Source organism: Carcharodon carcharias, chromosome 20, assembly GCF_017639515.1.
Source record: "Carcharodon carcharias isolate sCarCar2 chromosome 20, sCarCar2.pri, whole genome shotgun sequence".
Classification (NCBI taxonomy): domain Eukaryota; kingdom Metazoa; phylum Chordata; class Chondrichthyes; order Lamniformes; family Lamnidae; genus Carcharodon; species Carcharodon carcharias.
Window position 1 is genome coordinate 112,794,402 of NC_054486.1, and position 25,914 is coordinate 112,820,315.

The 25,914-nt window shown below is 45.8% G+C and overlaps 1 protein-coding gene across 9 annotated transcripts in view; it reads right to left on the reverse strand.

The window, feature by feature from the left end:
- The window catches only part of syne3 (spectrin repeat containing, nuclear envelope family member 3), a 103,238-nt gene that overhangs the window by 27,754 nt on the left and 49,570 nt on the right, over positions 1-25,914 (reverse strand). For 7 of the 9 annotated variants that reach the window (XM_041214550.1, XM_041214551.1, XM_041214549.1 and 4 more), the window contains 2 exons: positions 10,923-11,072; positions 5,662-5,817 (listed from right to left, as the gene is read on the reverse strand). In XM_041214550.1, the coding sequence (XP_041070484.1) occupies positions 5,662-5,817; positions 10,923-11,072 (306 nt within the window). The remainder of the gene's footprint in view (positions 1-5,661; positions 5,818-10,922; positions 11,073-25,914) is intronic. The other 2 variants (XM_041214553.1, XM_041214552.1) reach the window with 1 other exon arrangement.

Sequence of the window (25,914 nt, forward strand, 5' to 3'; positions counted from 1 at the left end):
GAGTTCCAGAATTTTGACCCTGTGACAGTGAAGGAACGGCGATATAGTTCCAAGTCAGAATGGTGATTGACTTGGTGGGGAACTTCCAGATGGTGGTGTTCCATGCAACAGCTGCCTTTGTCCTTCTAGGTGGGTTTGGAAGATGCTGCATCTTGTGGATGGTACACACTGCTACCACTGTGTGTCGGTGGTGGAGGGAGTTAATGTTGAAGGTGGTGGATGGGGTGCCAATCAAGTGGGCTGCTTTGTCCTGGATGGTGTCGAGTATCTTGAGCATTGCTGGAGCTGCACTCATCCAGGCGAGTGGAGAGTATTCTATCACACTCCTGATTTGTGCCTTGTAGATGGCGGACAGGCTCTGGGGAATTGGGGGGTGAGTTACTCATCGCAGAATTCCTAGCCTCTGATCCTGCTCTTGTAGCCATGGTACTTATATGGCTGGTCCAGTTCCATTTCGGGTCAATGATAGGGTCCAGGATGTTGATAGTGGGGGGAATTCAGTGAGGGTAATGCCATTGAATGAGATGGTTAGATTCTCTTTTGTTGGAGATGGTCATTGCCTGACACTTGTGTGGCATGAATTTTACTTGGTACTTACCAGCCCAAGCCTGGATATTGTCCAGGTCTTGCTGCATATGGACATGGACTGCTTTAGTATCTGAGGAGTTGCGAATGGTGCTGAACATTGTGCAATCATCAGCAAACATCCCCACTTCTGACCTTATGATGGAAGGAAGGTGATTGATGAAGCAGCTGAAGGTGGTTGGGCCTAGGACACTACCCTGAGGAACTCCTGCAGTGATTTCCTGGGGCTGAGATGACTGACCTCTAACAATCACAACCATCTTCCTTTGTGCTAGATATGACTCCAACCAGCAGAGTTTTCCCCCCAACTCCCATTGACTTCAATGTTGCTAGGGCTTCTTGACGCCACACTCAGTCAAATGCTGCCTTGATGTCAAGGCCGTCACTCTCACCTAACCTCTGGAGCTCAGTCCTTTTGTCCATTGTTGAACCAAGGCTGTAATGAGATCAGGAGCTGAGAGGCACTGGCAGAACCCAAAATTGCTAAAGTGCCACTTAATAGCAGTGTTGATGATTCCTTTCATCACTTGACTGATGATCACAAGTAGACTGATGGGACCATAATTGGCTGGGTTGGATTTGTCCTGCTTTTTGTGTATAGGACATACCTGGGCACTTTTCCACATTGTCGGGTCGATGCCAGTGTTGTAGCCGCACTGTAACAGCTTAGCTAGGAACATGGCTAGCTCTGGAGCCCATGTCTTCAGAATGTTGTCAGGGCCCATAGCCTTTGCACTATACAGTGCCTTCAGCTGTTTCTTGATATAACGTGCAGTGAATTTAACTGGCCAAAGACTGGCATCTGTGATGCGGGGATCTCAGGAGGGGGGCCGAGATGGATCATGCACTCGGCACTTCTGGCTGAAGGTAGCTGCAAATGCTACAGCCTTATCTTTTGCACTTATGTGCTGGGCTCCCCCATCATTAAAGAAGGGGATATTTGTGGATCCTCCTCCAGTTAGTTGTTTCATTGTCCACCACCATTCATGACTGCCAAGCTTGGATCTGTCTGTTGCTTGTTGAATTGCTTAGCTGTCTCTACTGTTTGGCATGGCAGTAGTCCTCTGTTGTACCTTTACCAGGTTCACAACTCATTTTTTTTTAGGTATGCTTGGTGTTGCTCCTGACATGCCCTCCTGCACTCTTCATTGAATCAGGGTGATCCCCTGGCTTGATAGTAATGGTAGAGTGGGGAAATATGCTGGGCTATGAGGTTACAGATAATGGAAGGTTTGTGTGGAGTTCCCCAGAGGCTGGTATTGGGACCCTTACATTTCCTGATATATATTAATGATCTAGATCTTGGTGTGCCGGGAACAATTTCAAAGTTTGTGGATAATACAAAACTTGGAAGCACTGTAAACAGTGAGGAGGGCAGCGTAGAACTTCAAAAGGACATGGACAATAGACAAGTTGGTGGAGTGGGCAGATAGATGGCAGATGAAGCTCAATGCAGAGGAGTGTGAGGTGATAAATTTTGGTAGGAAGAACATGGAGAGACAATATGAGATAAAGGATGCAACTCTAAAGTGATGTGCAGGAGCAGAGGGACCCGGGTGTATATGTGCATAAGTCATTAAAGGCGGTAGGACAGGTGGAGAGAGCAGTTAATAAAATATATAGTATCCTAGGCTTTGTTAATAGGGGCATGGAGTACAAGAGCAAGAAGGTAATGCTGAAATTGCATTAGACACTTGTTAAGATCTCAGCTGTAGTGGTGTACACAATTCTTGGTGCCACACTTTAGGAAGGATGCGAACATATTAGAGAGAGTACAGATGAGGTTTACAAGAATGGTTCCAGGGATGAGAAACTTGAGTTATGAAGACAGATTGGAGAAGCTGGGACTGTTCTCCTTGGAGAGGAGAAGACTAAGTGGAGACTTGATAGAGGTATTCAAAGTCATGAGGGGGCTGGACAGCTTGGATAAGAAGAAACTGTTCCTGCTTATAAAAGGATCGAGAACGACAGGGCACAGATTTAAAGTGATTTGCAAAAGAAGCAAATATGATGTGAGAAAAAACTTTTTCATGCAGCAAGTGGTTCAAGTCTGGAATGCACTGCCTGGAAGCGTAGTGCAGTCAGGTTAAATCGAGGCATTCATGAGGGCATTAGCTGATTATTGAAATAGATACAGTGTACAGGGTACAGGGAAAAGCCAGGAGAATGGCACTGAGTCATAATGCTCATTTGGAGAACTGGTGCAGACATGATGGGCTGACAGGCCTCCTTCTGCACCATAACAATTGTGATTCTGTGGCTGAATACAATTCTGCTGCTGCTGCTGATGGCCCGCAACATCTCATGGATGCCCAGTCTTAAGTTGTTAGATCTGTTCCAAATCAATCCCACTTAGCATAGTGGTAGTGACAAACAACACGATGGAGGGTATCCTCAATGTGAAGACGGGACTTCATCTATACTGTGTGGTGGTCACTCCTACCATGCTGTCATGGACAGATGCATCTGCAACAGGTAGATTGGTGAGGACGAGAAGTAGGCTTTTCCCTCTTGTTGATTCTCTCACCAGCTGAAGACCCAGCAGCTATGCCCTTTAGCGCTTGGCCAACTCGGTCAGTAGTGGTACTACCAAGCCACTGTTGGTGACGGACATAGAATGTACTCTGGGTGGAGGACTTCAGTGCCCTTGCCATCTTCAGTGCTTCCTCCAAGTGGTGTTCAACATGGTGGAGCACTAATTCATCAGCTGAGGGAGGGTGGTAGGTGGTAATCAGGAGGATTCCTTGCCCATGTTTGACCTGATACCGTGAGAATTCACGGGGTCCAGAGTCAATGTTAAGGACTTCCAGAGCAACTCCCTCCTGACTGTATACCACTGTCACCACCTCTGCTAGGTCTGACAGAACATACCTAGGGATGGTGATGGTGGTGTCCTGGATACTGTCTGTAAGGTATAATTCCTTAAGTATGACTATGTCAGGCTGCTGCTTCACTAGTCTGTGAGACAGCTCTCCCAATTTTTGCACAAGCCTCCAGATGTTAGGAGGAGGACTTTGCAGGGTCGACAGAGCTGGGTGTGCCATTGTTGTTTCCAGTGCCTAGGTCGATGCTGGGTTGCTCTTCCAGTTTCATTCCTTTTAGACTTCAGTTTAGGCAGTTGTAGCCGTTTGATGCAAATGAGTGGCTTGCTAGGCTAGGCCAAGAGTCAACCACATTGCTGTGGGTCTGGATTCACATGTAGGCCAGACCAGGTAAGAACAGCAGATTTCCTTCCCTAAAGGGCATCATTAGTGACCCAGATGGGTTTTTATCACAATCAACAATGGTTGCTTGGTCATCGTCGGACTAGCCTTTGAATTCCAGATTCATTAATTGAATTTAAATTCCATCAGCTGCCATGGTGGGATTTGAATCCCTGTTCCCACAGCATTAGCTCGGGCCTCTGGGTTATTGGTCCAGTGACATCACCACTATGCCACCACCTCCCACTTCATAGCACATGAAGTGCATTCTAGAGGTTGGAGCAGCCCTGCCATTTCTCTCTTTATTAGTTAACCTTGCTACTGCTAATACAACTACTAATAAATTTTACTAATACTGATAAGTCATACTAATACTTAACACACTTTGATAGTAGCAATAAACCTCAGTTAAAAATGAAAAAGACTCACCAGCTATTCACTTGCTAATTATTAATATTTATTATTTTTATTGTTTTTTTAAAATCTGTCAGTTGTTTAGACCCAGTCCCTAAGAAGCATCACTCACCAGCCTATCAACTTTCAACTTCCCTGTGACGTCACACCTTGATTTTAGTTTCAAAATGCGGCTCTGAACCCATAGGCTGTGCAATACCCAGACCTCCATGATCAGCCTCCAAGAACCACAACCATCAGAGGCTGGAAATTCCGATGCAAGTAACTCACCTCCTGACTCCTCAAAGCTTGTCTGCCCTCTACAAGTCAGGAGTGTGATGGAATACACTCATCCAAGCAAGTGGAGAGTAACTCCAACAACAATTAAGAAGCTTGATCCCATCAAAGACAATTAGCCCACTTGACTGGCACCCCATCCACCATCTTAAACATTCACTCCCTCCATCACCAGTGCAGCATCTTCAAAGTGCACTGCAGCAACTAATCTTAAATATCACCTTCCAAACCCACAATCTCTATCACCCAGGAGAAAGTCAGCAGAGACTCAAGGGATCACAACAACCTGCAAGTTCCCCTCCAAGTCACTCATCATCCTGGCTTGGAAATATATTGCCGTTCCTTCACTGTCGCAGGGTCAAAATCCTGGAGTTCCCTTCCTAACAGCACTGTGGGTGTACCTACAGCACATGGACTGCAGCGGTTCAAGAAAGCAGCTCACCACCACCTTCTCAAGGACAATTAGGGATTTGCCACAAATGCTGGTCCTGCCAGCAATTCCCACATCCCATGAATTAATACAAAAAAAACTCAGCTTCCTATGCTCCATCCATAATAATACATCACCTTTAACTCCACAGCCCTTATCTTGTTTATTCAACTTGCATGTGGCACCTTACCAAACGTCTTTTGGAAATCCAACTATATGACATACATTGCCTCTCTGTTATCTATGCTACTAGTTACATCCTCAAAAAACTCTTGATAAATTCATCAAACATAATTTTCATTTCGTAAACCATCTGGCTATCTGATCATACTATGATTTTCTAAGAGTATTGTTAAGACTTCTTTATTGATGGATTCCAGCATTTTCTAAACGATGGACATCAGACAAACTATCCTGTAGTTCCTCTGTTTTCTCTTTTCCTCCTTCTTGAGAGAGAGAGTGCGTGGAGAGGTAGATCTGAGTGTTCAGTATAAGTATAGAACCTAGCTCTCTGGAATTAATCATAACTGATTATTCAAAGCTGACCCGTACGACCTCCTGCAGGCTGAAACTTCTGGGTTTGATTTATGGCACCTGCATTAAATGGCCATTCCTGTATATAGAGACACTAACATCCATTCAATGTTTTGTGAGCTGAATCATATAATTCACTAAGGATTGCTGCAAAATGAAAAACTAGTATCAGAGAAATACTATTTCAGAGCTTCTGTAAACCAAGATCACAGTACGCACCGAGAGCTCTCCAGCCTCCTCCAATTTTGTTTTATACAATATCCATCGGTATCGCAAATCTTCCAGCTGTTTCTCTTCTTCACTCATACCAGTAAACTCAGCACTGATGAGCTCTTCAGACATTTTCTGGCCATGAGGGACATGAGATTGCAGCACCTGGAAACAATGTCAATCCTCAATGTTAAGTTACAAACCTCCATTACTTTGTGCAAATAACTAGAGCAAGCTGTTTATTAAACAGATGGACAACTGAATCCGCCAAATTCCATGGATGCTCTAGAAACTGGGAAGCTGTCATCTCTTTCAGTATCAGTACTTGGGTGATGTTGGTGGAATCCTGGCAACAAGAGTAACCAAATCTGCCAACTGGAGTTTGGCCATCTTGAGCCCACCACTTTCGCAGGCAAATTGTGTTGATACTAAATGTTTGCTCCAAGTGGAAAGAATGACATCTACATCTCTGCTAAACATCTCATCATTCTGTCATGTAGCTTTCTGCAGAATATGACTGACAAAAAATATTTTGATTGGATTACATCTTGAATTCCTTGCTGATCATAGGGGTTAAAACGTGTTACTGTTAGCTGCTTCTACAGTATGCACTTCACACCTCAGGCAAGGCAGAGACAACATGCCGCTGAGAAGTCTTCATAGACGGCTGAATGTTGCCATTGACCCCGATGGTGATGCATCCCTCAATCATGCCAATCCGTTCAGCTCCAAACATTCAACGGATTATTTAAAATAATGTATATATGTCAACTGAGTGTGTTTAAGCCTCAATATCTGGCTATTATAGTTATGAACATAATTTAATGAGATATTTTGAGAAAAAGTTGGAGCTCTATTCTCAGCATTACTGCAAAACAGTAGCCGTCAGTCGGAAGTGAACAAAGGCTCAATGGCTTTGGGGTAAGTACAGCCACGTCAAAAGGGAGGCATGTTTAACAGTTGCTTTTAAGTTGAGAATTGTGGTATTCTTGATATTGTAATTTCTATAACATACTATGAATACTGTGTATACAGGTCAACATTCAAGAAATGTCTAGTGGATTATAGTTTGCGCACCAAGAGTTCCTATTCCTGCCCCATCTTTTTTTCATTTATTCATGTGATGTGGGCATCGCTGGTTAGGCCAGCATTTATTGCCCATCCCTAAATACCCTTGTTCAGAGGGCATTTAAGAGTCAACCACATTGATGGAGTCACACGTAGGCCAGACCAGGTAAGGATGGCAGATTTCCTTCCCTAAAAGAACATTAGTGAACCAGATGGGTTTTTACAACAATTGGCAACAGCTTCATGGTCATCATTAGACTTTAATTTCAGGTTTTTACTGAATTCAAGTTTCACCATCTGCCGTGGTGGGATTCGACCCCGGGTCCCCAGAGCATTGCCCTGTGACAATATCACTATGCCACCCCTCCCTACCTACTGAAGGTAAGATAACCACATTCAACAAAGGTGCAAATACAGTGACAGGGTCTCTCTTCAGCTCAAGTCTCTCCATATTTCAATAATTTGGCAGCACAGAACTTGGGTAATGTTGCAAAAAAGAAACATGCCGAAGCTTTCTGTCAGGACACTTCACAAGAATACCAATATAAGGGGAAAATAACAATTTTTACTGTATGAGGAGAGACTGATTGGTTGGCAAGTGGGCTCTGATTGGTCGGGGCGTTGCTTTGGAGAATGCACCAATTGATGATGAATGACAGTTAACTGCCATTATTAACAAGCATTGTTTGAAATTTAAACCAGGCAGCTTGACCCTGATTGGTCAAGACATTGCCCTGAGGAATGGATCAGCGAATGGCTGTCACTTATTTTGTTTAGCTGAAACAGGCGCAATGTGTGTACATGTTTCTGTCTATAAAGAACAGGGCTCTACGTATTAATATATGTAGCTTCCAGTAGACACAAAGGCGCCACACTGTGAGCCCGACTGACAATCTTTATTTGGTTGTCAGTGTAATTCTTAGCACACTGAGGATTATTTAGCAAATGCTGGCCAATTGCAGAATCACATCTAACGCTGGACACTGTTTTGAGTTCTGTAAGCACAGGCTGGCTGGGTACAGTCTGTACTCTGCCCATTACCAACAGCGGCTAGGACATGCTGTTTGATACGACCCGCCAGTCTTTGGGACATATGGTCTACATACCTAGCATCAAACTGGCACTGAAATTCATATGCCACATCACTCATTTGTGTGATAAGCAGTGTGTCTTTTTCGCGTGGTGGCAGCATCCTGTTGATGGCGAATACCAGTGTTGCTACCGCATAGTAGCAGCGTGAAACAGCTAGCTTCACCTGTTGCTCAAATTTTTTGAGATACCTTGCCCTTCCAGGATAATTGGAGATAGACTGGGTACTTTTCAGAGATGAATATGACAGCTTTAGGCCCGTTCATGAGTTTGCATGATATTCAGTGTGAAATGATCTGATCAGGGTAGCCGTTATCCCGCAGGATATCTTTGGTGCGCCTATTTCAGGATCAAGCTTGCTTGGTGAGCAAATGGCTTGGGCCCTATTTACAAGGTTGCTGATAAGACCAAACTTATAGCGTGTGGAACTGTAAGAACACCAATGCATGTATTGACCAAGGAAGGTAGGCTTGTGGTAGACCATGGTGGAGAACCGCCTGGCAGGACTAGAGGACTGCTAACTGTGTCCTGTTATTAAAGAAGGGAGGAAGGGATAGACCAGGAAATTACAGGCCAGTTAGTCTAACCTTGGTGGTGGGGAAGTTACCAGAAAGAATTCTGAGGGACAGAATATATCTGCACTTGGAGAGACATGGATCAATCAGGGATAGTCAGCATGGGTTTGTTAAGGGAAGATCATGTTTGACAATTTTGATCAAATTTTTTGAGGTGGTAACCAGGAGTGTTGATGAGGGTAATGCATTTGATGTGGTCTACATGGACTTTAGCAAGGTTTTTGATAAGGTCCCTCATGGCAGACCGGTCAAGAAAGTAAGAGGCCATGGGATCCAAGGCAAAGTGGCACGTTGGATCCAAAATTGGCTGAGAGGCAGGAGCAGGGGGTAATGGTACAGGGATGTTTCTGTGACTGGAAGTCTGTTTCAAATGGGGTTCCGCAGGGTTCGGTGCTGGGGCCCTTGCTGTTTGTGGTGTACATAAATGATTTGGATTTAAATGTAGGGGGTATGATCGAGAAGTTCGCGGATGACACGAAAATTGAAAGGGTGGTAAACAGTGAGGAAGATAGCCGTAAACTGCAGGAGCATATCAATGGACTGGTCAGATGGGCAGTGTCAAATGGAATTCAACCCCGAAAAGTGTGAGGTAATACACTTTGGGAGAGCTAACAAGGCAAGGAATTACACTATGAATCCCTGGAAAGTAGGGAAGATCAGAGGGACCTTGGTGTGCATATCCACCGATTCCTGAAGGTAGCAGGGCAGGTAGATAAGGTGGTTAAGGTGGCATATGGGATACTTGCCTTTATTAGCCGAGGCATAGAATACCTCTAAGGGCAGGGAGGTTATGCTGGAACTGTATAAAACGCTGGTCAGGTCACAACTGGAGTATTGCGTGCAGTTTTGGTCACCACATTATAGGAAGGATGTGATTGCACTGGAGAGAGTGCAGAGGAGACTTATCAGGATGCTGCCTGGGCTGGAGGGTCTGAGCTATGAGGAAAGATTGGATAGGCTGGGGCTGTTTTCCTTGGAGCAGCGAAGGTTGAGAGGGGACCTGATAGAGGAGTATTAGATTATGAGGGGCATAGATAGGGTGGATGGAGGGCACTTTTTCCATTAGTAGGGGGGTCAATAACCAGGGGCCATAGATTTAAGGTAAGAGGTAGAAGGCTAAGAGGAAAGTTGAGAAATATTTTTCACCCAGAGGGTGGTGGGAGTCTGGAACCCACTGCCTGAAAGGGTGGTTGAGTCAGAAACTCTCGTAACATTTAAGAATTATTTAGATATTCACATGCTGCCATAGCCTCCAGGCCTATGGGCCAAGCGCTGGAAAATGGGATTTGTAGTCAGATCTTTGTTGACCGGCATGGACAACAAATGGGCTGAATGGCCTCCTGTGCTATAAATGTCTATGAGTCTATGAGATTTCTCAACTAGTACGTCAAGGAAGGGGGAGTTCATTTGACTGCTTCCCCTTTTAACTTAAAGTCCTAACCATGGCTGTAGCTATTTGATTTGCCAAGTCACATGGCCCAGCCTGGTTTAAGTGGAGCGTATCCCAACAGAGCTCTCTCTTTCTGCAGTACTGGTGCCAGTGACCCAAGAATCAAAACTCCTTATTTTCGTGCCACAGTTTGAGCCATGAATTCAACTCTCTAGTCTGTTTGACCCTAAGCATGGATCAGGCATTAATCCAATTACTTCCCTTGTGGGTCTGCTTATTAATTTGGACCCTAGTTCCTCAAACTTCCTCAGCAGAACCTATCCCCTAATTTTACCCATGTTTTGGTTCCTCCTTAGGCCATGAAAATGGATCCTCCCTTTCCCATTCCTATTTCTTTTCCAGCAGATGTCATCTTTAACCCTGGCTTGGGACAGGCAACACAATCTTTGGAGCTCCCAGGTGCAGCTAGGTAGAACACTACCTATTCCCCTGACTATACTGTCTCCTACCAATACCACGTTCCTTTTCACTCCCCCCACTTGAATGGCTTCTTGCACCAAGGTGCCATCGTCAGTTTGCTCATCCATCCCAACACTGCCCTCATCCACACAGCTGACAAGAATCTTGTACCTAAATTCAGCTGGTAGTTCAGCAATCTTGTACCTGTTGGATAAGGGCAAAGACCAGGGTTCCTCCAGCTCTGCACCTAGAGTGTCAAGATAATGCTTTCCCTTCCTTGATGCCCTGCCACAGGCTCTGGCTCAACAACTCTTACTTGACATTACTCGAGATGCAGACACTTACTGCAGCTACAGTTGTGAGGAACTGCAATGCTATCCTCAAACTCCCACGTGCTGCAGTAACTGAATTAGCAGGCTGTGGGTTCAAATCCCACTATAGAGCCTTGCTTAAATAATCCAAGCACACACTTCAGCGCTGGAGAGGCAGTGCAAATGGAGCATTGAACTGCTGGACTATCATATTGCTTGATGGCACAATTTTGCACTGCTCCTTAGCATGGTTTGGTAATGTGGTATTGCATTGTCCATTGATAGTACAATGGAGCCATACTATTCAGTAGTACACAGTCACTCAAAAATATTCCAGGTTAATAAACTGCTAACCTAACAGTCTCAGATTTCTCTTACCTTTAGGCCTCGTTTTCTGTTTTTTATCTCTCTGCTGTTCCTGGGACTTTTGGCAGCTAAAATCTTTGTCAGCTTCCAATTTTCAGTTTTCAGCCACTCTTCAAACTTCTTCAACAACAGCTTGTGATCAGCAGGATCCTGACAATTCACCTGTCAAAGAGTAAACTGGACTTTGATAAATATGATTCATAAGAAAAAAAGCACAATACTGCGGATTCTGGAAATCTGAAATAAAAGCAGAAAATGCTGGAAATGCTCAGTAATAGATCTTACATTTCTGACATTTACTAGTTCTGATGAATGGTCATCAACCACAGACATTAACTCTGTTTCTCTCTCCACAGATGCTGCCAGTCCTGCTGAGCAGTTCCAGAATTTTTGGCTTTGGTTGCTATGAGAATTGTGCACTTATGACATTGTTTTCCGACTATAGAAATTAATCTCATGAGATTACACAACAGAAACAAACCCTGCAGTTAATTCTATTACGACATGTACTTGTGTGGGCTGTAGGACTGAATGTGCTAACACACCTGCTGCAGTGCTGCTCCCAATAAGTCAGATGTTTTATTTTATTGATTCATGGGAAGTGAGCAGCGCTAGCAAGGCAAGCATTTTGTTGGTCATCCTTAATTGTCTTTGAGATTTGCTTTTGCACAGGAATATTCACTGTGTGATGATAATCAATATTCTACTTCTAAAGTATGATGGAATTTCGCTCGAGATTCTTTTGCATCTTGCTTCTCTCGCTCTCTCTTATTCTTTGGTTTTTTAATTTGTTCTTGGGATGTGAGTATCGTTGGCAAGGCCAGCATTTATTGCCCATCCGTAATTGCCCTTAAGCAGATGGCGGTGAGCCACTACAACTGAGGGCAGTTAATAGTCAACCACATTGCCAATTTGGAGTCAAAAGCTGGCCAGTCAGGCCAACTAAGGTAGCAGTTTTCCACCCATGAAGGACGTTAGTTCCCGTCTCTCCGCCCATTCACTTCGGCCACACCCTGCCCCCGAACCACACTCCATCAACTGTGCACTGCCCCGCACCCCCCGCCCCCACCTCAGCTGCACCCCGCCCCAGACCCCCATCCCATCAGCTGCCTCCCCGCCCCCGACCTCCCCTGCCCACGTCGGCCGTTCCCCACCACTGCAACCACATTGACCGGCACCCCCCCCCAACCCCCAAACCACCTTCAGTCGCAACCCGCCCCGACCCCCCCACCCACTTCGGCCACACCCTACCCCTGACCATCTAGAAGGCAGGAAACTGTGGGCCAGTTAGTCTAACATCTGTCATAGGAAAATTGCTAGAATCTATTGTTAAGGAGGTTATAGCAAGATACTTAGAAAATAATAATGGGGTCAGGAAGAGTCAACATGGTTTTATGAAATGGAATTTGTGAGAAACTAATTTATTAGAGTTCTTTGAGGAAGTCAGTGTTGTCTGTTGTGTATGTCTGCTTTACACAAACTCACCAATCTCACACCAGGACTGGTAAATTATACCCAAGTTCTATTTATTTGAAAATAAAGTACAGTATGGCTCAGCAGACAGATTTCCTTTATAGATTCAGCAACCATTACTTGCAGGGGCAGCACAACTGCAATTTCCACACACACCACTAGCTCTACATCACACTACATGCCACTTTATATTCTGGTTACTTGCTCATTTGTATATTACTTGAAAGTGCTAAAACAGTAATAAGCAAGGTGGATAGAGGGGAACCTGTAAATGTGGTGTACTTGGATTTCCAAAAGGCATTCGCTAAGGTGTCACATCAAAGATTACTACTCAAAACAAAATCTCATGGTGTAGTGGGTAACATACTAGCATGGATTGGTTGGCTAACAGGAAGCAGAGAGTCAGGATAAATGGGTCTTTTTCAGTTTGGTAAGCTATAATCAGTAGAGTGCTACAGGGATCAGTGCTGGGGTCACAGCTGCTTACAATCTATTTTAATGACTTGGATGAAGGGACTGAACGGTAGCTTAATTTGCCAATTATACCAATAGAAGTAGGAAAGTAAGTTGTCAAGAGAAGATAAAGAGGCTACAAAGGGATATAGATACATTAAGCGAATTGGCAAAACGGATGACCACGACTCACATGAGTATGTGCTTAAGAATGTTCTCAATGCTGAGTGCAACTGTATAAAAAAAGGAACTTTAGAGACATCAGAAGACCTGCAGGAACAACCCTCGGAAAGTGGACCCTGAGTCAGGGACTCAGTGATAAGATCTACCGCCAAGCCAGAGACTGATTACCTTTCCCTGAACGGGTAAGTATCATTACATTCCAAACTGTGTAAGCTTTTAGAGTTATTTTGGTAAAACACTTTTAAGTAAATCTGTGTGATATAATAAAGTTGACTTAAAACGAACTACCAGTAGTAAGACTTGTTTGTCCATCCGTCAGTTGTACTCAAAGACAGAGTCAACATTTTGGCGTCCCTGGGTGGGACGGTTAAGCGATCGCCTTAAAGTCACCATCGTGCTCAAACCACCATCGTAGCGTACAAACGGAGGGAAAATGCCAGGTAAAATGCCAGAATGGGAGAAGGTCCTCCAGGAGAACCTAAACCACAAATGGCCCAAATGGGTTGAATATGCCGATAAGGCATTGGACGGTCTGTGACCCACTGGACAGGAGCACTCGGAAGAGGCTAGAAAGGAACAGGCATAACGCACCTCTAAGCTCAGTAAGGCTACAGCAATAGCCAGTTGCATGAGAGAATCACGTGAAAGGGAAATAGAAAACGCAAGGCTAAAACAAGAACTAGAAGCTGCAAAGCAAGCAGCAGTTGAGCTACAGAAAGAAGTGTTGGATGAGAAACAGAAAAATCAGATCCATGTGTTACATATGAATCAGCTCCAAGAGCAGTATGAAAAGGTATACCAGGAAAAGGAACAGGTCGCCAGAGAATGTGACACCGCCTATAGGGCGGCTGCAGAAATGACCGAAAAATGCGCTAATTTACAGGAGGCTGTAGAGGTTCTACATAAGTCAGGCAGAGAAGATAGACACCAAGCCACCGACCACACTAAGTGTCAGCGGGAAATCGACAAATTAAAATCATAACTCTCAGTTTGGAAAGATATAATGTGCGCGTTCGGAGCTATTGGGCCGGACGGAAACAATGGGGGTGATGACGACATTGATTGGGGTAGTTTAAAGGAAGCAGCTCACAAATATGGAGAAGAACAGGGTGAAGGCTCATGGGATTGGGAACCTCCACCTCCCTGGACGGACGGTTGGATACCCTCAGTGCCTATCCCCATGAACTCAGTCACTACAGAACGAAGAGATTCAGCAGCAGCTGCCGGACAGGGGATGATAACCTATAATCCGCCCTTCACTGTGGCTCAATTGTCGGACATAGCCAAGAAAATTATCTATTCCAGTGTACGGATAACCCCCATGTTTTCTTTGGCTGCGTACATCAGCAGGCGGCCTTGCATTGCCTAGACGATGCAGAAAGAGCAAAAACTCCTCGATGTATCTGAGCCTTGCAGTGCACTCTGTGCTACCAGGCCCTCAGAATACTGGGGGAGGGACTCTCCCACAAATGAAGAATGGCATTTTGGCGGCAGTCAGTGGTGACAAAGGGGACCCAGTTGAGAGTCTAAATAAATGTAGGCAAAAGAAAGGGGAGCCAACCGGCTATGGACACACTTCAATGGAATATATGGACCAGGATTGAATAGACAGGGTTTGCAGGCACCCCACACCACTAGATGGACCAGAACCCTAGTTTCCCATTCCACTGAGGGAAGTGAAAGGCAAGCAAGGCATTTGATCCTACAGTCAGAAGCCTGGGTATTGAGACGTATGGCACAGGCCTGGGAGAAGGAGGTCCAGAAGTTCGGAAAATCAAAAGCGAACAAAGACGGGCAAATGAACCCGGTTAAAAATCAAAGTCAAGGTCCGATATGGAGAAATGAAGGATGGGGTAAGGGCAGGGGAAGAAGAAGCTCTCCTCGGGGGCCACCGCCTCCATATGTCACTACCATGGGGAGGGGCCATGGTCAGGATCAGAACCAAGGTACAGGAGGAAGACAGGGAAATCAAAGCGGCCGGGGACAGTGTTACAATTGTGGTCAGGTTGGACACTATGCAAGGGAATGCAGGGTGCCGCATCAGAGACCGGAGGGGACGGGGCCTGGCCAGAACCAGGTCTTGCCCTTAGAAGGACCCCAAGGGAGGCGTCCAATGCACGCAGTCTCTGATGAAGGGCCCACCAATCGAGGAAATCACTTATCTCCTCAGTGCCCGGACCAAGGTCCGAGCACATGATGGTGTCAGGCCTCTCCAGTATGGGTACGTAGCACCAAGTGGGATGGTGTAGGACGATCTCTAGAGGAAGGTTAGGTAGGAGGCCGTCCTGCTGAATTTTTATGGGAAAACAGAGGCTCCCGCACCACTCTTAATATATCCAAAGGAATAGAATTCTCGTGGCGCACTAAAAGAACAATAATCTTGAGTGGTTTCACCGGATATTCACAGAAGGGGTTCAGCACTAGCCCTACAGAATTCAGGTTGGGGGCTTTGTCACTCAACTGTATTGGTGAATTTACACCCCGAAGCAGAGCACATTCTTGGCTCTGGTCTAATGAGAAAGTATAATTTGTCATTTGATCCAGTAAATTGCTACATTTGGCAAAAGGGTGAAGTAGCGGAGATGCCGGTGGAAGTCCCCACCGGGGCGTACCCCAAGAGAATTAGCACAGTCGGGGAACTTTGGGTTAAACCTATGGAGATGTCTGACGTTTCTGAGATTCAAGAACTTATTGGCAAGCATATATCCGCCTTTGCAACCCATAAACACGACTGTGGTCGAACGATAGGTGAGGTGGTCATAGATGGCCCCAACCCAAAACCACAGAAACAATATGGGTTCCCCAAGCAAGCAGAGAGTGAAATTTCAGAAAGTAATAAGTCTGTTACAACAGGGAGTGTTGCGCCCTGTGGCGTCAACAAACAACTCACCAATCTGGCCGGTTAGGAAGCCAGGCAGTTCTTGGCAACTAACAAGATTTAAATAAGGCTACCCCGCTGACCACGCCTATGGTGACAACCAGTCCTGAGGCTACGATGAAACAAGCTCCACAAGCCCGACATTTTACCGTTCTGGATACTAGTAATGGTCTTTAGTCCATTCCTTTGCAAAGGGAGTGTCAATACAAATTCGCTTTTACATTTCATGGTCAACAATACACTTGGACCTGTCTACCTCAAGGGTTTCATAACTGCCCCTCGATCTTCCATCAGAAATTAGCACAGGGGCTCACGAGCTTTTCTCGACCCGAATGTTTAATTCAATACGTTGATGATCTCCTCCTCCAAACAGACACTAAGGGAGAACATCTCCAGCTCCTCAGTGAATTGTTAGCCCCGCTCACCTCTTTCGGTCTCAAAGTTAACCAAAAAAAGGCCCAGATTATGAAATCCCAAGTTACATATTTGGGAACTACGGTAACCTATGGGATGCGAGAGACTGAGACTAAACATATCAAGGCAATATTACAACTACCCCTCCCCAGGGATGTGAAATCCCTCAGATCCTTTTTAGGATTAGTAGGATATTGCCAGAATCATATCGATGGTTTTGCCACCAAGGCCGCCCCACTATCAGATCTTCTAAAGAAAGATGCCCCATGGCTGTGGAAGGAACACCACACACAGGCCATTCTAGGACTAAAACAAGCCCTGGCCAAGGCTCTGGCCTTGCAGGTATCAGATCCAGCTCTCCCCTTTGCTCTGGAGGTTGCTGCAATGGACTCTACCATCTCGGTGGTCCTCTTGCAGCAGCGCCATGGGCGACTCGGGCCAGTTGCATATGCATCCTAGCTTCTAACCCCTGTAGAACAAGGGTTTTCTGTCTGTGAGCGACACCTTCTGGCGATCTTTTGGGCGAACATTTCGCGTACACAATTGATCTGAACCCCTTAACATTCCTCAGGTAGCATACACCCATCCAGCTGTTGCTGGACAGACAAATCAAGGGCGGTACCGTTAGCCAAAATCGTATAGCCCAATGGGACTCTGATGTTGCAGGGTTGAGATTTTGCAGTCAAACGGATCAAAGCACCCATCTTTCTCGCTGACAATCTCAGTTCTAGCGGTGAGCCTCATGAGTGTCAGGTATTGACAGCAAATGATCCCAAGGGACCATTTGTACCAAAACAAAAAGGGAGGAAGTCTGGGCTTGGGGACGATATTACTAGCCAGACCCTGAAAATTTTTGTTGATGGATCCTCCATGGTTAGGAGAACAGGATGTGGCATCTATGCAGAAGACGGCCAAGGTACACTGCTAGCAGAGATAGCTTTAAAACTGCCAGCTCAAATGAGTGCTCAGAACGCCGAATTAACAGCAGTAGCATATGTGGTGGGCCACTCCGACAAATTTCCCCCACCAATTGATATATATTCGGACAGCATGTATGCAACAGCTTAACTGATTTTCTGATAAAAACAAAAAAACTGCGGATGCTGGAAGTCCAAAACAAAAACAGAATTACCTGGAAAAACTCAGCAGGTCTGGCAGCATCGGCGGAGAAGAAAAGAGTTGACGTTTCGAGTCCTCATGACCCTTCGACAGAACTTGAGTTCGAGTCCAGGAAAGAGCTGAAATATAAGCTGGTTTAAGGTGTGTGTGTGGGGGGCGGAGAGATAGAGAGACAGAGAGGTGGAGGGGGTTGGTGCGGTTGTAGGGACAAACAAGCAGTGATAGAAGCAGATCATCAAAAGATGTCAACCACAATAGTACAATAGAACACATAGGTGTTAAAGTTAAAGTTGGTGATATTATCTAAACGAATGTGCTAATTAAGAATGGATGGTAGGGCACTCAAGGTATAGCTCTAGTGGGTTTTTTTTTTTATTTATTTTTTTTTTTATTTTTTTTATATAATGGAAATAGGTGGGAAAAGGAAAATCTTTATAATTTATTGGGAAAAAAAAGAGGAAGGGGGAAACAGAAAGGGGGTGGGGATGGGGGAGGGAGCTCACGACCTAAAGTTGTTGAATTCAATATTCAGTCCGGAAGGCTGTAAAGTCCCTAGTCGGAAGATGAGGTGTTGTTCCTCCAGTTTGCGTTGGGCTTCACTGGAACAATGCAGCAAGCCAAGGACAGACATGTGGGCAAGAGAGCAGGGTGGAGTGTTAAAATGGCAAGCGACAGGGAGGTTTGGGTCATTCTTGCGGACAGACTGCAGGTGTTCTGCAAAGCGGTCGCCCAGTTTACGTTTGGTCTCTCCAATGTAGAGGAGACCACATTGGGAGCAACGAATGCAGTAGACTAAGTTGGGGGAAATGCAAGTGAAATGCTGCTTCACTTGAAAGGAGTGTTTGGGTCCTTGGACGGTGAGGAGAGAGGAAGTGAAGGGGCAGGTGTTGCATCTTTTGCGTGGGCAAGGGGTTGTGCCATAGGAGGGGGTTGAGGAGTAGGGGGTGATGGAGGAGTGGACCAGGGTGTCCCGGAGGGAGCGATCCCTACGGAATGCCGATAAGGGGGGTGAAGGGAAGATGTGTTTGGTAGTGGCATCATGCTGAAGTTGGCGGAAATGGCGGAGGATGATCCTTTGAATGCGGAGGCTGGTGGGGTGATAAGTGAGGACAAGGGGGACCCTATCATGTTTCTGGGAGGGAGGAGAAGGAGTGAGGGCAGATGCGCGGGAGATGGGCCGGACACGGTTGAGGGCCCTGTCAACGACCGTGGGTGGAAAACCTCGGTTAAGGAAGAAGGAGGACATGTCAGAGGAACTGTTTTTGAATGTAGCATCATCGGAACAGATGCGACGGAGGCGAAGGAACTGAGAGAATGGGATGGAGTCCTTACAGGAAGTGGGGTGTGAGGAGCTGTAGTCGAGATAGCTGTGGGAGTCGGTGGGTTTGTAATGGATATTGGTGGACAGTCTATCACCAGAGATTGAGACAGAGAGGTCAAGGAAGGGAAGGGAAGTGTCAGAGATGGACCACGTGAAAATGATTTTCTGTCCTTGTGGGAAGCAAGAGGCTTTTTATCAGCGGACGAAAAACCTTTGCCATCTGCGCCCCTCTTAAAATACATTGTCCAAACAGCACAAGGGCAGCAATACAGTATAATCAAAATGAAAGTGCACCATAAATCTTCCCCTGCTGGGAACAGACGAGCAGATGAATTGGCAAAACAAGGCGCCCATGGAGGGGAACCAGGGCAACCCCGAATAGGTGAGCAAGCAAACACAGTCATTGTCAATCAGACTAAAGTTGAGGACCTTATACAGGCCCAAGGTATGGATAATGACTTAGGACAAATCTGCGTCATTTAACAAGTGGAAAGCTAAGATACAAATCAAGGACGGACGGTACGCGGTACCAACCCAAGACTGCAACCAGATAATATACCAATGCCATGATATTCAGGGGCACCAAGGAATAGAAGCAACCACCGAGTGAATTAAAAGCTTGTGTTGGTAAACAGGGACGTAAAACACTATGTGGACATTGGTTGGCATGCGCCCAAAATAACCCTGACCATTATGCTAACAAGGGAGAACTTAGACACACTAGACCAATAAATGGACCCTGGACGAATTTGTAAATAGACTATATAGGCCCTCTGCCACCATGCAAGGAGAGATATAAATACATCCTGGTAATCATTGGCATCTTTAGCAAGTGGGTTGAAGCATTTCCCACCAGGACTAGTACAGCTAAATTAACTGCCGACATATTGGTAGCAGCAAGTATTCACCAGACAGGGACTCCCACGTAGAATTGAGTCTGGCCAGGGTATCCAATTTACTGCCCAGGTCATGCAAAATGTAATGGCCTTATTGGGAATAAATCAGAAATTCCATATAGCTTACCATCCGCCAGCTAGTGGTATAGTAGAGAGGATGAATAGAACCCTGAAAGGCATGATCCGGAAAACCGTCCAACAGAACAATTCCACCTGGAATATGGTCCTATCCTTTGTCCTAATGCTGGTGCGCAACATGGTATCAAGCTCAACAGGTTTTACCCCTCATGTCCCGATGACAGGACGTCGCATGAGAGAAATTAAAGCCCTCCTGGGACTTGACCTCTCAGAACCTGATCTGATGGCTCTGAGTCACGAGAAAGCCGTGCCATAGTTATTGGACAATGTCCAGGCTGCACAAATGGCCACTGCAGTCCAAATGGGAAAGAAGAGGAGATATATGGTAAGGCATATCTTGACGGCAAAGTGAAGCCTGTCGAATATGATATAAGACAGAGTTATGCTCCAGGTCTACCAGCCAGGCACATTCTTGTCCGCTAAATACTTCGGTCCCCACTCCATACTGGACAAAGCAAGCCCATCAGTATACAAGGTTTTGCTGGATTCTGGCAAAACAGGGTGGTATCACATAAACCAATTTAAATTGTTTGGCAAGCAAAGTAACCACCAGCATCATGTACTGATGGGTGCATGCGAAGCATTGTCTCCAGTCCCTTTCCCTCAACCACTGCCACAAGGGCGGCAAACGGGGCATGCCACAAGGAACGCTCAAAGGGCCCAACAACAACCACCCCGGAATCAGGGCCAAGAGCAAAGAAAGTCTAAGCAGACTCTGATGTCCCCATCTTGGACTCTTTTACAGAGAAATCGACATTTAAGTCACCTGGATGTTACCATTGACCTCAGCCAGGTTAATTGGCTGTGGTACAAACTGTAAATAAGAACAGACGTTACCTTGAGTATTTTCCAGATTGAATAATCAAAGTCAACAACCACTGTGATCCAGAAAGGAGTGATATGTCTTCTAGCAATTTTGGGAAAGGTTGGAGTCAGCAGCAACCGAGAACAATCCGTGATCTTATACTGGAAGGGATTGGGAACCGACCGTGGATCGAAATTAATGATAAATGAGAAAAGCACCCCTGCATTGTTTTGTGCGTCCTGTTGAGCCCAGTGCTTTACATTACCTATATTGACATTCAGAGTGGCCTAGGAAACCCTTCATGCTTAATTACATGGAATAACACACACCTGTGTCATAATTTTACCCAGAGTACAAAAAGCAGTCCAGCCACAGTTCAGTGCCGGGAAAACACAATATGTGTTAATGTTTAGCATTATAAGGTAACCACTCCGGACACTCTGCTACCTATGATAGCCCCTCTGATAGGATATATAGATAGACAGAAACGGAAGCAAGTACGCTATCAGCCTGCCATGATGACTATCACAGCACCAACCTCGACAACAGTAAACCCATTGTCATCCCTGGATCTCGTATTGTGTTAAGAGCAACAGAACAGAGGCTGTATGAAAATGTACATCACGAATTGATACTAGTGGTGTTCAATATTAGTGCTATCCAATTGCCTGACTGGTGTCCGGATACTGAAAGGAAACTGTTTCTGTCACTGACTAAAATACTATTGGGCCAAGAAATAGGACAAGAATTTGACGGGACAAGGGGACATTGCAGAAAGAGACAAGGCCTAATAGAGACCAGCCTGTCAGCCTATAGTGCTGGGATGTCAACTGTAAACATCCTTGACTTAGTAAATTTGGATACTAAATTGAGAATGTTGACTAGGCAAGTGAAAGGAGTATTGGAAAGGTTAAATGAAAATCAGAGGAAAAGTTCACAGCTGAACAGAAAGAAACATTGGCGAGTGAAGAAATAGAGTACTAGAAGGGCATGCTAAGACGATAAACCAATTAATAATGAGACAAAAGATCAGCAGTAGGGGACAAAACAGAACTCTTTGTGGTATCTACAGAAATTGGACGGTAGAACGGTTAAGAGAAAATTTGGAACAAGTTAATAAAGGAGGCATCCCATCAGGGATAAGTAACGAACAATTGCAGAATTTAACGAACAGAGAATAATCCTAAACAAAAACAGAACTACCTGGAAAAACTCAGCAGGTCTGGTAGCATCGGCGGAGAAGAAGAGTTGACATTTCGAGTCCTCATGACCCTTCCATAGAACTGAGCGAATATAAGGAGGGGTGAAATATAAGCTGGTTTAAGGTGGGGGGAGACAAGTGGTGGGGGGAGTGTGGTTGTAGGGACAAGCAAGCAGTGATAGCAGCAGATAATCAAAAGATGTCACAGACAAAAGAACAGAGGTGTTGAAGGTAGTGATATTATCTAAACGAATGTGCTCATTAAGAATGGATGGCAGGACACTCAAGGTACAGCTCTAGTGGGGGTGGGGTGGAAAGACTAGCGGGGCATAAAAGATTTAAAAATAATGGAAATAGGTGGGAAAAGAGAAACCTATATAAATTATTGGAAAAAACAAAAGGAAGGAGGAATAAACAGAAAAGGGGGTGGGGATGGAGGAGGGAGTTCAAGACCTAAAGTTGTTGGATTCAATATTCAGTCCGGAAGGCTATAAAGTGCCTAGTCGGAAGATGAGGTGCTGTTACTTCAGTTTGCGTTGGGCTTCACTGGAACAATGCAGCAAGCCAAGGACAGACATGTGGGCAAGAGAGCAGAGTGGAGTGTTAAAATGGCAAGTGACAGGGAGGTTTGGGTCATTCTTGCGGACAGAATGCAGGTGTTCTGCAAAGCGGTCGCCCAGTTTACGTTTGGTCTCTCAAATGTAGAGGAGACCACATTGGGAGCAACGAATGCAGTAGACTAAGTTAGGGGAAATGCAAGTGAAATGCTGCTTCACTTGAAAGGAGCGTTTGGGCCCTTGGACGGTACGGAGAGAGGAAGTGAAGGGGCAGGTGTTGCATCTTTTGCGTGGGCATGGGGAGGTGCCATAGGTGGGAGTTGAGGAGTAGGGGGTGATGGAGGAGTGGACCAGGGTGTCCCGGAGGGAATGATCCCTACGGAATGCTGACGGGGGGGGGGGGGGGGGGGGGGGGGGGGGGGGGGGGGGGTGAAGGGAAGATGTGTTTGGTGGTGGCATCATGCTGCAGTTGACGGAAATGACGGAGGATAATCCTTTAATGCGAAGGCTGGTGGGGTGATAAGTGAGGACAAGGGGGATCCTATCATGTTTTTGGGAGGGAGGAGAAGGCATGAGGGCGGATGCGCGGGAGATGGGCCAGACACAGTTGAGGGCCCTGTCAACGACCGTGGGTGGAAAACCTCGGTTAAGGAAGAAGGAGGACATGTCAGAGGAACTGTTTTTGAAGTAGCATCATCAGAACAGATGCGACGGAGGCGAAGGAACTGAGAGAATGGGATGGAGTCCTTACAAGAAGCGGGGTGTGAGGAGCTGTAGTTGAGGTAGCTGTGGGAGTCGGTAGGTTTGTAATGGATATTGGCGGACAGTCTATCACCAGAGATTGAGACAGAGAGGTCAAGGAAGGGAAGGGAAGTGTCAGAGATGGACCATGTGAAAATGATGGAGGGGTGGAGATTGGAAGCAAAATTAATAAATTTTTCCAAGTCCCGATGAGAGCATGAAGCAGCACCGAAGTAATCATCGATGTACCGGAGAAAGAGTTGTGGAAGGGGGCCGGAGTAGGACTGGAACAAGGAATGTTCCACATACCCCATAAGGAGACAGGCATAGCTGGGGCCCATGCGGGTACCCATAGCCACATCTTTTATTTGGAGGAAGTGAGAGGAGTTAAAGGAGAAATTGTTCAACGTGAGAACAAGTTCAGCCAGACGGAGGAGAGTAGTGGTGGATGGGGATTGTTCAGGCCTCTGTTCGAGGAAGAAGCTAAGGGCCCTCAGACAATCCTGGTGGGGGATGGAGGTGTAGAGGGATTGGACGTCCATGGTGAAGAGGAAGCGGTTGGGGCCAGGGAACTGGAAATTGTTGATGTGACGCAAGGTGTCAGAGGAATCACGGAAGTAGGTGGGAAGGGACTGGACAAGGGGAGAGAGAAGGGAGTCAAGATAACGAGAAATGCATTCCGTGGGGCAGGAGCAGGCTGACACGATCGGTCTATCGGGACAGTTCTATTTGTGGATTTTGGGTAGGAGGTAGAAGCGGGCTGTCCGAGGTTGGGCGTCTATCAGGTTGGAAGCTGTGGGAGGAAGATCTCCAGAGGAGATGAGGTCAGTGACAGTCCTGGAAACAATGGCTTGACGTTCAGTGGTGGGGTCATGGTCCAGGGAGAGGTAGGAGGAAGTGTCTGCGAGTTGACGCTCAGCCTCCGCGAGGTAGAGGTCAGTGCGCCAGACAACAACAGCACCACCCTTGTCAGCGGGTTTGATGACAATGTTGGGGTTGGACCTGAGAGAACGGAGTGCAGTAAGTTCAGAGAGAGACAGATTAGAATGGGTGAGAGGAGCAGAGAAATTGAGACGACTAACGTCACGCCGACAGTTCTCAATGAAAAGATCAAGAAAAGGTAAGAATCCAGAGGGAGGGGTCCAGGTGCAGGGAGAATATTGGAGGTGGGTAAAAGGATCCATTGAACGGGGAGAGGACTCCTGCCCAAAGAAGTGAGCACAGAGACGAAGACGGCGGAAGAAGAGTTCAGCATCGTGCCGAGCCCGAAATTCACTGAGATGAGGGCATAAGGGTATGAAACTAAGTTCTTTGCTGAGCACTGAACGTTCAGCGTCGGAAAGGGGAAGGTCAGGGGGTATAGTGAATACACGGCCGGGGCTAGGATTGGAAGATGGGGCGGGGACGGAGGGACAGGCAGGAGTGGAGCGTCCTAGATGGGTGCTGGTATCGATGAGTTGTTGGAACAATAATCCTAACCTGACGACTTGTGAATTAAGAAAATTGACCAAAAGTGTGGTTTGATACAGATTGCAAGGGAAGTACTGAAAGTGCAATAGAAATGGTACTGGGAATTCCTGCAGTGTCGAAAAACACGATAGGGAAGCGAGTTTTCACCGTGGACAATATAGGAGTCATCATTGATGGGGTATGGATAGGACAAGAAGCAACACAAGCCTATGTGATAGAAATGAATGGAACTACAGTGGGATCAGAGTTATTTAGGTGTGAGGGTACAGGCAAAACAACCATTTGTCCTTACCCGATATAACCGAACGAGCAAGCCCTGTGTGGATTTAAAGCAAAGGGAAAGGTGAATTGCACTTTGGAAGCAAGAACAACAATAGGTAGTACCACCCGAGTCGGATACATGGGCAGAGGAGTGTACTGTGTAACCACCAAAGAAACAATATTTCAATATGGGCACCTAAGATGCCTAACTAATGGGGCCACCTTCTGTTTGCAACTGGAAGTCCCAACTAGGATAGGGAGGATAGAGTTAGTAGACATTCATAAAAGACAAGAAGTTAATGTGAATGTAACGGAAGAAATAAAAGGGAAACCCAAAAATTATAATGAAAACTATTTGACAGAAATCAAGTTTTTGCCGGAACATTTGACGAGAATAAAGGAGGAGTTAATTAAAACCTTTGCAATCTACCTAGAAGTTGAACAAAATACCTCAGAGATAGCTAAAGATATTAGCAATATTAAGGAGAGTAATTGGTGGGATGATATTTGGGATTAGGGGACAAAGGCACAGATTCATCCATGGATAAGAATTGTTTCTCATGTTGCTGTAATCTTGAAATTTTGTACTTTAATAAACTTAATGTATGTTGTACTAATGCTTAAACGGTGGAAAATTGAAATGGAAAGGAAGTTAGATATGGAATTATATGTGCAGAAAAGGGAGCCATTGATTAACAAAAATGTCTGGTCTATCGATAAATAGCCATGAACCGTGTAACTGTTGTAAACCATCCATGTACCATGCACGGCTTGGAGGGTGATGATACTGTCTATTCAGAGAAGGTGTATATAAGTGATTCATTTGCAGTATTTCCAATGGATCAAAGTGGGGACTGTAGTTGGAAAGGCTAAGCCAGCTGCAACATTCATGGAGCATGGTGGTAAAGGACATCAACATGGAAGTAGTGCACAGGAATGGAATTGCACTACCAGCAAAAGGGGAAGGGGCGGTTGATTGTAGGGTACAGAAGGTACCCCGCCCCTACCCCACCCCCTCGTCCACTGGATGAAACAACACAAATGAGAAACTAACTTAATCACAATGAACAATTTAACAGATGTAACCTGATTTA